The following is a 12090-nucleotide window of genomic DNA, read 5'->3' on the forward strand; positions in this document are numbered from 1 at the left end:
AAAGCGCATCTCCTACAACACTGGAGAAGACACTACTAGATGGACGCTTGTTGTGCCTTTCTTGGAAGTGGATTTGAAAAGGCAGAAGCAGAATGAATGTGAACGGGACCTCAATAGTCAAATGTCTTCCTCTTTTCGCACTGATCCAAATAGACACGATTGGTGAAAGTAATATGGCAGAAACCAACGGGATGATTTTCTTTCACTTGTCCAGTTGTTACAGATCAACGTTGATGAATAATAGCTACAGTGCCTTGCGAAAGTATTCGGCCCCATTGAACTTTGCGACCTTTTGCCACATTTCAGGCTTCAAACATAAAGATATAAAACTGTATTTTTTTGTGAAGAATCAACAACAAGTGGGACACAATCATGAAGTGGAACGACATTTATTGGATATTTCAAACTTTTTTAACAAATCAAAAACTGAAAAATTGGGCGTGCAAAATTTTTCAGCCCCTTTACTTTCAGTGCAGCAAACTCTCTCCAGAAGTTCAGTGAGGATCTCTGAATGATCCAATGTTGACCTAAATGACTAATGATGATAAATACAATCCACCTGTGTGTAATCAAGTCTCCGTATAAATGCACCTGCACTGTGATAGTCTCAGAGGTCCGTTAAAAGCGCAGAGAGCATCATGAAGAACAAGGAACACACCAGGCAGGTCCGAGATACTGTTGTGAAGAAGTTTAAAGCCGGATTTGGATACAAAAAGATTTCCCAAGCTTTAAACATCCCAAGGAGCACTGTGCAAGCGATAATATTGAAATGGAAGGAGTATCAGACCCCTGCAAATCTACCAAGACCTGGCCGTCCCTCTAAACTTTCAGCTCATACAAGGAGAAGACTGATCAGAGATGCAGCCAAGAGGCCCATGATCACTCTGGATGAACTGCAGAGATCTACAGCTGAGGTGGGAGACTCTGTCCATAGGACAACAATCAGTCGTATATTGCACAAATCTGGCCTTTATGGAAGAGTGGCAAGAAGAAAGTCATTTCTTAAAGATATCCATAAAAAGTGTTGTTTAAAGTTTGCCACAAGCCACCTGGGAGACACACCAAACATGTGGAAGAAGGTGCTCTGGTCAGATGAAACCAAAATTGAACTTTTTGGCAACAATGCAAAACGTTATGTTTGGCGTAAAAGCAACACAGCTCATCACCCTGAACACACCATCCCCACTGTCAAACATGGTGGTGGCAGCATCATGGTTTGGTCCTGCTTTTCTTCAGCAGGGACAGGGAAGATGGTTAAAATTGATGGGAAGATGGATGGAGCCAAATAGAGGACCATTCTGGAAGAAAACCTGATGGAGTCTGCAAAAGATCTGAGACTGGGACGGAGATTTGTCTTCCAACAAGACAATGATCCAAAACATAAAGCAAAATCTACAATGGAATGGTTCAAAAATAAACATATCCAGGTGTTAGAATGGCCAAGTCAAAGTCCAGACCTGAATCCAATCGAGAATCTGTGGAAAGAACTGAAAACTGCTGTTCACAAATGCTCTCCATCCAACCTCACTGAGCTCGAGCAGTTTTGCAAGGAGGAATGGGAAAAAATGTCAGTCTCTCGATGTGCAAAACTGATAGAGACATACCCCAAGCGACTTACAGCTGTAATCGCAGCAAAAGGTGGCGCTACAAAGTATTAACTTAAGGGGGCTGAATAATTTTGCACGCCCAATTTTTCAGTTTTTGATTTGTTAAAAAAGTTTGAAATATCCAATAAATGTCGTTCCACTTCATGATTGTGTCCCACTTGTTGTTGATTCTTCACAAAAAAATACAGTTTTATATCTTTATGTTTGAAGCCTGAAATGTGGCAAAAGGTCGCAAAGTTCAAGGGGGCCGAATACTTTCGCAAGGCACTGTATGTGGAGAGAGGAAGTCTCATAAGACCACTGAGTTGCAACGGCCATGTTTTGGATGACCTAAATGCCTAACGTGCGAGATGCTGAAGTAGACAATGAGATGCTTGTGTATAAGTGTATAACCATTGTTAAAACAAACTAAGTGTAGCCGTACATCTCTCTTCACCCTCTCTGTTTTTCTCTCGCAGGATGAGTGAGAGACACACACAGCAAGGAAGTAAAGGGGTTCTACTTCTAATGGTCTGCATGGTGACTCTGCTGGAGATGGCTAGACCAACAGAAGGTCACAGAGGTAAGGACAGTACGGTACACCTGTAAGAAGGGGCGTGTTATGATGAGCGTCTGTTGGCTGTCATGGACAAAGTGGAGCATGCGCATTGCATTTTTTTTACGCTAATTTTGGCAGATGCCTACTGTATATGTACTGAGTGTACAAAACATTATGAACAGACTGACCAGGTGAATCCAGGTGAAAGCTATGATCCCTTATTGATGTCACTTGTTAAATACACTTCAATCAGTGTAGATGAAGGGGAGAAGATGGGTTAAAGAAGGATTTTCATGCCTTGAGACAATAGAGACATGAATTGTTTATGTGTGCCATTTAGAGGGTGAATGGGCAAGATAGAATATTTAAGTGCCTTTGAACGGGGTATGGTACTGTAATAGGTGCCAGGCGGACCGATGGAATGCTTTCGACACCTTGTTGAGTCCATTTAGGCTGTTGTGAGAGCAAAAGAGGGTGCAACTACAGTCATCATGCTAGTTTAGGCGATGTCTGATCTCTGAGCCTTCACATTATAATAACTTGTTGTAGCCTATAGTATGCCTAGACGTTTTATCTTAGGTCATAGATGATTAAATGCACCTGATGTTCCATCGGTAAAGGATTGTGTGATAGGGATTAAATGTGTGAAAGAGATAGTTCAAAATAGTTCTCTTGTCTTGTTAAGACTGTTGACACTCTGGGACATCACTAGAACCCAGTGAGATCAATTATGGCATCTCAGTAACATTACAAGTGTGGGGCAACTCGAATGTTTTAACCTCATTGGTTTCAACACTGAGAGCCTCACTGACAATCCACTTTCGCAGATAATTGGCAAGGTGATTCCGTAGACATGCAGGATGGCCATTCGTGGACATGACAGAAAATATTTAGCTTTCTTCTGTCGACCAATTAAAGTAGGGCATGGGCCTCCAGCATGTGGCTTTTGATTGGCAGCGATCCTTACTCAAGGCGCTCATCATTTCTGCAGGAATTGGATCAGAATAATCTCGCACACGTTCAATTTCTATCTGATAGCTTCAGCAGCCCTCTAATTTCCCTCGGGTGTTATTTCTGTTGCTGTAAACCTGTTATCATTCCAGGGATGAAATCAATCCAGAACACGTTCAAAGTCGAAGCAAAAAAATTATTCCCAGAGAACACAAGAAAAAAATAAATTATACCATTGAAAAAAAGAACCACCCTTAGTAAATATTGTTGGTTTCGGCAAGCAAAGAAATTGATTTTCTAATGCACTTTGTGTCCTATTTGAGTGCTCGCAATACTTTTTTATATTAGCGGCTTCTGTCAGCAAAAAGCTGCATAAATTTGTATATCTTCAAAACACTCTTCCCTCTTTTCGCTTTGACGTGTCTGCTTTAATTTGCTGAGATGTGCAGGAAGAGTGATCTGCCTCGCCTTCCGAGTTACTCTCTCTGGTTCACCTTGTATTTGCCATTGTATTGAGTTGTTTACACGGTCAAGGTGGAATACTGGAGAGGCACAACAAGAGCACTTGACCCTATGGGCACTCCTACCGGATACACATCCTTGGAATAAGATGTCCTAGGACCTTTACAATCCTTATCGCTACAATGGTCCACTGTCCTTGTAAAGTCAGTGGAGGAATGTTTCTGATCATCTATATTTTTCCTAGTATTCCAAGTATTGATCCAATGGGAAAACACTGGACATATACAATTAGCACTGAGACTAATCATATAGCTTTAGTTTGTCCAATTACTGTCATAGACCATTAGCGCATTGCAATAAAATGTACAATGGTCTCACTCCAGAGGTTTACGACCTATTCAGCCTACTTAAAAACATTATGAGAATGTCCTTATCCCCCCATTATACGGGAGCAATTCTATTTGAATTATGGGCAACCCAGAACGAGTGTCCTATTATGTCTGTAAGTGCATTTGATCTTCTTTGTCGATTTCCAGTGTTTGTTGGGAAATCAGTTGGCTGGTAACAGTGCAAATGGATTGCCAAAAAATAAACATTGTTCTTTTCCTCAAGAGCACAGTTCCCAACCATTTGGGAGTCTTATTTTTCTTTTCTTTTTTTCTGAAACAGCATAATCAATACTTCTTGGTGAGGAATAGATCAGCAATTGCATCGCCCTCGGAAAATACATTTGATTTCACTTCTTAATCTGATTTGTAGTGTGCCTTGAGGATTTCACTACACAGACTGTCCGCTTCAGTGGAGCCCTGCAATAAAATGTATCTTATGTGTTCACGACCAATTTACATGATCAAAACGATAAGAAACGTTTCTATCTATGGCCCAAGCTTTACGGATGTCAGATGCAGAACACCACAAGGATCAATGATTTGAAAAGCTATTTGTGCCGCTGGTTGTCTTCACTTGCACTATTGCTAAAATTGCATATTCAGAATTGATTTGAAGGTTTAAAAAAATGGAGACATTCTGTACTGTACATCTGAGACCGGCCTGGCCAAAAGCCTCTCAAACAGAGAGAAATAATGTCTATATAAAAAATAAAAAGTGAATATAATCATGAACTGCAGTGTTGGTACCACTTTCGTAACACGGACCCAGAGAATCAATTTGTAGTCAGTGCATAGCAATTACATGGGTCACCAGTTCTTCATCACCTTGGAATATGCTTTTCACCAGTCTATAAAGCCACTCACTCCTTTCACATGCACCGGCCCAGCAGGGAAAGGCGCTTCTCTGGGACTCTGGGAAAATACTCATTCCCAAGTACATAAAAAAACCTCTGTTTCATAGCAGGACAGCACAGTGGTCATACGGCTAGAGCTCCAAATATACTCCAAAAAACTCTTCCTCTCTGTGAAGCATGGCGCTACTTTTACATAGATCTAAGCAACGCCGGCAGAAACGTATTTGTCTTTCATATCTTTTTTGATACGACTAGAGTGTGAGTCAAACTCCCGCTACGTTCAAGCGATTGCTCCTCAGTTATTTTGATGTATGAGCAGGGACAGGGGGGACGGCGATAGCAGAAGCGCTATCAAAACTTGTGTATTATCAAAAAAAGAGTTCCGCCTCCCCACACGACTACTCATCTGCTTGAACTCCTAACAGTTAGTGTGAGGAATCTCACCTGAGCAATAATACTCTTATCTGCTACTGTGAGTTCATCAACCACTGCATTCAGTTTGATCGAAGCCATTGGAAACATTCAAATGTTATTGATTGAGGTGTGATTCTTCCACATTGTGTCCCAGTGATGGTGGTGTTGAGGATGTTACTTTAGGTGTTGATGCAACTGCAATACAGTCGACTCAATACCCTACCTCCTCCTACGACATTTCTGCCTAATTGAAAAAAAGAAAATAACATAACAAGGCATGCAAAAGCAATTTAATTAAATAAGCTTGGCTGGCTTCACTGGTATAAAGTAAAGCAATCAGTGGGAAGGTTCCACAGCACTTTTCATTAGTTGTTTACCAAATGAGCAATAACTGCCTCTGCAGAAGGACGGACTCCTCTTGAAAATGTCACATGTAATTAAAAGAGCAGGAAGCAGCACAGTCTCTAAATAATTCAGACAATGTAGCCTGAGCTGTAAATTGGCTCAAAATACAACAACTCCTAAGATAGGTATTTTTCTATTGTTTTTTGAATGGCAGAATTGCCTACTAATTCCTCGGCTGATACTTGCATTTAAAAACTCTTTTAAAGCTTAATTGTAGTTATTCTGTACCTTCAGGGTTTGGATACCGCATAAGTATTTGGGAGCCTCCCTTGACAGGTATATTTTACTTATTTAACTAGGCAAGTCACAAATTCTTATTTTCAATGACAGCTTATGAGCAGTGAGTTAACTGCCTTGTTCAGGGGCAGAACAACAGATTTTTACCTAGTCAGCTCAGGGATTTGATCTAGCAACCTTTTGGTTACATGTCCAACGCTCTAACCACTAGGCTACCTGCCTCCAGCGTTCTGATTATGTGAACAGGCTGTTAGCCAATGGACATACTGTATAGTAGGCCTACTCTATTGCCTGTTAAAAATGAACGCTTGATTCTAACTTTTTTTGCAGTCACACAGCATAAGTAATACAATAGTATTTGCGTTGTGGCTCTTTTCTTGTGCTGCACTTTGACGAGAACCTGAGTTTTAGGCTATGTGGAAGTACTGTTGCATTATTTTAGTTCTGCCAAGCATTTACTGACTTATCAAGTGGCTAATTCTGATTTCAATCTGTTTTATGTTTTCTACAGTGCATCAAGTCAGAACCGGCACTTGCGAGGTTGTGGCTTTGCATCGATGCTGCAACAAGAACAAAATAGAAGAACGCTCCCAAACGGTTAAATGCTCCTGCTTCCCTGGACAAGTGGCCGGGACGACCAGAGCTGCCCCGTCCTGTGTAGATGGTACGTTCCAGCTGAATATTTAATGTGCTATCGATGTGTCATTTTTTGCTGATGGTCTGTTCCACTCGGACTAATAGGAGGAGGTTAGGCTGAGATCAACCATTAAATCTTTATATGGTGAGCTCGCACCTTCTTCCTTAGTGAAACTGCTCTTAAGAATTGTTGTTAATTTTGTTACGCTTCAGACCACAAGGTGCTTAGTCATAGCCATCCACAGAGGCTTCATTTATACTTTGTTTTATACTTAAACTTTACAATGCACTTTACAAGTGTTAAACTGTAATGAAATGTGTTAAAAAGTGTTTACCAGAAGTGCTCCTGTGCCATAGTCGTATCCTCAGGGGAAATTAGTTTGGTCTCCTGTTTTTCAACCTAAAATTCCTTACATTTATTGGAGTATGGTGCTTTACAACTCAGTAGTGTCTCTGCCTTTTACAGTAATGGCCTTGCTGAATTGTACTCCATGTGGTCCTATTAGAATGAGCTGAACATGCCAAATACACTGGCATCAGAAAGTATTCACACCCCTTGACTTTTTCCAAATTTTGTTGTGTTACAGCCCGTGTTTAAAATTAATTAAAGTTAGATTTTTTTGGTCACTGGCCTACACAAAATACCCCATAATGTCAAAGCGGAATTATGTTTTAATGTTTTTTTTCAAATGAATAAAACATGAAAAGCTGAAATGTCTTCAGTCAATAGGTATTCAACCCCTTTGTTATGGCAAGCCTAAATACGTTCAGGAGTAAAAGATGTGCTTAGCAAGTAACATAATAAGTTGAAAGGACTTTGTGCAATAATAGTGTTTAACATGATCTTTGAATGACTACCTCATCTCTGTAAGTTCCCTCAGTCGAGCAGTGAATTTCAAACACAGATTCAACCACAAAGACCAGGGATGTTTTCCAATGCCTCGCAAAGAAGGGCACCTGTTGGTAGATGGGTATACATTTAAAAAAAGCAGACATTGAATATCCCTTTGAGCATTGTGAAGTTATTAAGTTATTAATTACACTTTGGATGTATCAATACACTCAGTCACTGCAAAGATACAGGCATCCTTCTTAACTCAGTTGCCAGAGAGGAAGGAAACCACTCAGGGATTTCACCAGGCCAATGTTGACTTTAAAACAGTTAGAGTTGATTAGCTGTTATAGGAGAAAAGTGAGGAGGGGTCAACGACATTGTGTTTACTCCACAATACTAACCTAATTGACAAAGTGAAAAGAATGAAGGCCTATACAGAAAGTAATACTGCAAAAAATATGGCAAAGAAATACATTTTATGTCCTGAATACAAAGCGTTATGTTTGGGGCAAATCCAACACAACACATCATTGAGTACCATTCTTCAAGCATGGTGGTGGCTGCGGCATGTTATGGGTATGCTTGTCATCAGCAAGGACTAGGGAGTTTTTTTAATGATTAAAATAAATGGAATAGAGCTAACCACAAGCAAAATCCTAGAGGAAATCCTGGTTCAGTCTGCTTTCCAACAGACACTGTGAGACAAATTCAACCTTCAGCAGGACAATAACCTAAAAACACAAGGCCAAATATACATTGGAGTTGCGTACCAAGATGACATTGCATTTTCCCGAGTTGCCTAGTTACAGTTTTGACTTAAATTGGTTTGAAAATCTATGTCAAGACTTGAAAATGGCTATCTAGCAAAAGATCAACAAGAATAACGCGCAAATACTGTACAATCCAGGTGTGCAAAGCTCTTAGAGACTTACCCAGAAAGACTCACAGCTGTAATCGCTGCCAACGGTGATTCTAACATGTATTGACTCAAAGGGTGTGAATCACAGGAGGTTGGTGGCACCTTAATTGGGGAGAACGGGCACGTAATAATGATTGGAGCAGAATGCATCAATACACATGGTTTCCAGGGGTTTGGTGCCATTCCTTTTTCTCACTTCCGGCCATTATTATGAGCCGTTCTCCTCTCAGCAGCCTCTACTGGTGTGAATACTTTCTGAAGGCACTGTACCTATAGGACGTGAAAGTAGATGTTGTGAATCTCAGAGCCGTGTCAATGAGTGTTATCTTCAGGCACCCAGAAATGTGTTGTCTTTTCCCACCAGAACCCAATTTTACGCCTTCAGTGCAACGTTGGGCCCAAGCCCGCTACAGCCAAAGAAGTTTCTAAAAAGCTTCTACCCCCAAGCCATAAGACTCCTGAACATCTAGTCAAATGGCTACCCAGACTATTCACATTGCCCCCCCCTTCTTTTACACCGCTGCTACTCTCTGTTATCATCTATGCATAGTCACCCCTGTATATAGTCTCGCTATTGTTATTTTACTGCTGCTCTTTAATTACTTGTTACTTTTATTTCTTATTCTTATCCGTATTTTTTTTAACTGCATTGTTGTTTAGGGGTTCGTAAGTAAGCATTTCACTGTAAGGTCTATACCTGTTGTATTCGGCGTATGTGACTAACACAATTTGATTTGATGCCAGATTCACCTACCGTTGATACCGTACGACTTAATCCTCAAATTACTGACAGATCAGGGGTATAAGTGACTGCTCCTTGTTTTGGAGTGAATTTCATGTGTGGCAAGCAGGGAATGTGTTTCCGTGAAATAAGTGTGAAATTAGATATACATTTGATTCATATGTGGTGAGCGAAGTATGCCAAGAGTATTCTTGGCTTTCAAAAACAAATGTCTTCCTTAAATCTCTTCTATTCTCTTCTATGATTTCTGGATTCGTAAGAGGTTTTCAATGTACAGGATAAGAATGTCAATACTGACCATCATTTTATAGGTCTAATGCTGAATCAATGATGAAATCAGTGTATGTTTGCATGTGAACTGTAAATTTGAGTGCTTCAAAATTGCCAGTAGAAAGAAATGTACTTGATTTACTTATCTTTATTTTAACTAGGCAAGTCAGTTAAGAACAAATTCTTATTTACAATGATGGCCTACCCAGGCCAAACCTTAAGGACGCTGGGCCAATTGTGCCTATGGGACTCCCAATCACGGCTGGTGATAGCCTGGAATCGAACCAGGGTCTGTAGTGACGCCTCTAGCCCCGAGATGCAGTGCCTCAGACAGTTGCGCCACTCAGTTGCGCCACTCATGGTAAATGTTCTCCTTCTGAAGCATAAAGCTGACGACTGCTGCGTCATGTTTCCTTTCATTGCGTTATATCACACAGCCACTCTGATTTCCACATTCAAGGTTTAGCTACACTTCAACAGGCCTCACTGCAAAGTCAACTCAGCTTTACATATCCTCAAAACCGCTTTATAATTCCACAAGGCTGAAGTTTTGACCACAGAACCGTGAATTCACAACCCTCCCAGTTTTGCTATTCTGATATTATATTTGCTGCATTCCTTGTGCACCTGGTATCATATTCAAAAGCTCACAGATGAATTTGCAAGGCTCCAAACCTGTTCCCTTGTATTGCACAGTGAACGTGGGTGATTAACAGTGGTGTATAACAGAATGTTAAGACTGTTGTATCATTGTCCCATAAAGTCCTTATTATGCTACTAGGTCTACGGGAAGTGGGAAGAGAACACTCGTTTCTGCTTTGAAATCAATAGAAAGAGCACAGCAATCACTATGTTTTCTAAGGGAAGGGGACGATTTGAAACCCTCACATTTTCGAAAAAGGCACTTGAAGTTAACTTACATCTATGCCATGTCAGTCCCAGAACATCACTTACCCACACTAATGTGGCAGTCAGACCACCAACCAGGCAGAAAGAGCTGCCTCAATTTGGGCTTGAAAAGCAGTTCACACCTAAAGTCTGGCACCAGATGCGTTTGACCTATTCGATGACATTTGAGTATTGACATTCTCAGCAAATTAAAGCGCTGTGCCAATGGAGCCCAGTTTAAAGTGCTCCACGGGTGATCTCTGAAAAATGATCAGCACTTAACCTTTTAATTATTATTTTTTATACATCTAGGGATTACCTGAGCTCTCATCTCAGTTTGAGCCTGATCACCTCCTCAAAGCATTGTTAAGTGTTTGAAATGTATTCTGTTCCAACAGTTTGCTTGGACATCAAACCGTATGATACAGCCAACGTTGTACAATTACTGTCACTTCTAAAGGTGCTTTACACAAAATTGCTGTTATAATCATGCCTGTGGGATACAAATAAGTCTCTGTGCATGATGGTTTGACTCTCATTAAATACAATACAACTACTTCATGGTATTTTGTGGTGATGGGGGGGAAAACATCTCTACCGTTACCTTTCACCATATTATTTTTTGACAATATTGTATCAATATTTGACTCCAAGTAGGTAGGTAGCTAAGCATTAGGTAGCGCTAGTCGGCTGCACCTGCACCAAAACGCCGCTATTTTTCATCCTATAGCTTGTTCTCCATCTTAATTTTTAAATTGTGAGCCAACATGTTTTCAGCACTTTTATTTCCCTGACTGATCAAAACTCATTTTCTCATGGCTCTCTAATGTCTCTCTCTGCAGCAGACATATAGTGAGCAATACGTTTGGGAACATCAAATCGCAGTACATATAGAATCGTGAGAATCGCAATACATATCGTATTGGCACCTAAGTAATTGCCAGGCTTAGTGTTTAGTAAAACAAGGAACATGTCTGTTCCTGTATGTCTCCCTAGGATCTCTCAAAGCTGCTCATTATAACGATGTCTCTGTTCTCCCCTAGCCTCTATAGTGGCGCAGAAGTGGTGGTGTCAGATGCATCCATGTCTGGATGGGGAGGAGTGTAAAGTCCTCCCAGATCTGAAGGGATGGAGCTGCGCCACGGGGAACAAGATAAAGACTACCAAGGTAAGGGTCATCGTAATCAACACATTGCACTTTAGACAGTGGCAACAAGGCATTGAATTTAATTTCAGCTGTACAGAGTACCAACTTGGTAGCGGCATAGTAGTCCTCATCGTAACCAAGTACAGTCAACTTCAGTTTAAGAAGGCACCTGTTGTTTCTCAACCTATTGACCTTGCCTACTTGTATCATTGGTCAAGGTCAAACTGTTTAGTCTGAAATTACAGCACTCTGCCGTGCCATTGCTAAAACTGTCTAATGTTTGCAGTCACTACTGGGACCCAGGGGGCCTATATCTGAGGGGCCAACATGTCTCCTTAGCACTATCAGAGCCATTTTGAGGACCGAAACGTGCAAATTACTCACTCCAATTACATGCTTTTAACGCGGTAACCCGATGCCCAGATCCTTCCCTGGGTTATGACGACCCCTAGACTTGAGTTCTGCCTCCTTCCATGTACTTAATTATTTAAACTGGCCACACCACACCTGTCTGGAGCCTGTAATTATCGATCCAGGGATTAGTCGGCACCTCAAAATGGAATGTATTTTTTTTGCTGGCCGGTATTGCTGCAGCAGTATTGATGGATTGATCAACCGTAATAACCTCACGCACGTGTTAATTCTGCCTGGGTTGAAATTTAAAACTCATCTCTTCACTTCTTCTTTTCCCCCTGTCTTTGTTCACACGGAACGCCGGAAAGATCTCATCGGACAGGGATCAGCTCTGGTAACCCTTGATGCCACGGGAACTGAATCAAGGTGATGCAATCTTGTT

At 41.0% G+C, this 12090-nt stretch overlaps 1 protein-coding gene across 1 annotated transcript in view; it reads left to right on the forward strand.

Moving 5' to 3' along the window:
* LOC109896380 (chemokine-like protein TAFA-2) overlaps nt 1-12090 on the forward strand; it is a 63597-nt gene that overhangs the window by 47608 nt on the left and 3899 nt on the right. Inside the window, exons 2-5 of the mRNA XM_020490627.2 lie at nt 2066-2169; nt 6369-6521; nt 11191-11315; nt 12017-12074. Of these exons, the coding sequence (XP_020346216.2) occupies nt 2067-2169; nt 6369-6521; nt 11191-11315; nt 12017-12046 (411 nt within the window). The 5' untranslated portion in view covers nt 2066 and the 3' untranslated portion in view covers nt 12047-12074. The remainder of the gene's footprint in view (nt 1-2065; nt 2170-6368; nt 6522-11190; nt 11316-12016; nt 12075-12090) is intronic.

This window comes from Oncorhynchus kisutch, linkage group LG9 (genome assembly GCF_002021735.2).
Source record: "Oncorhynchus kisutch isolate 150728-3 linkage group LG9, Okis_V2, whole genome shotgun sequence".
Taxonomy (NCBI): Eukaryota; Metazoa; Chordata; class Actinopteri; order Salmoniformes; family Salmonidae; genus Oncorhynchus; species Oncorhynchus kisutch.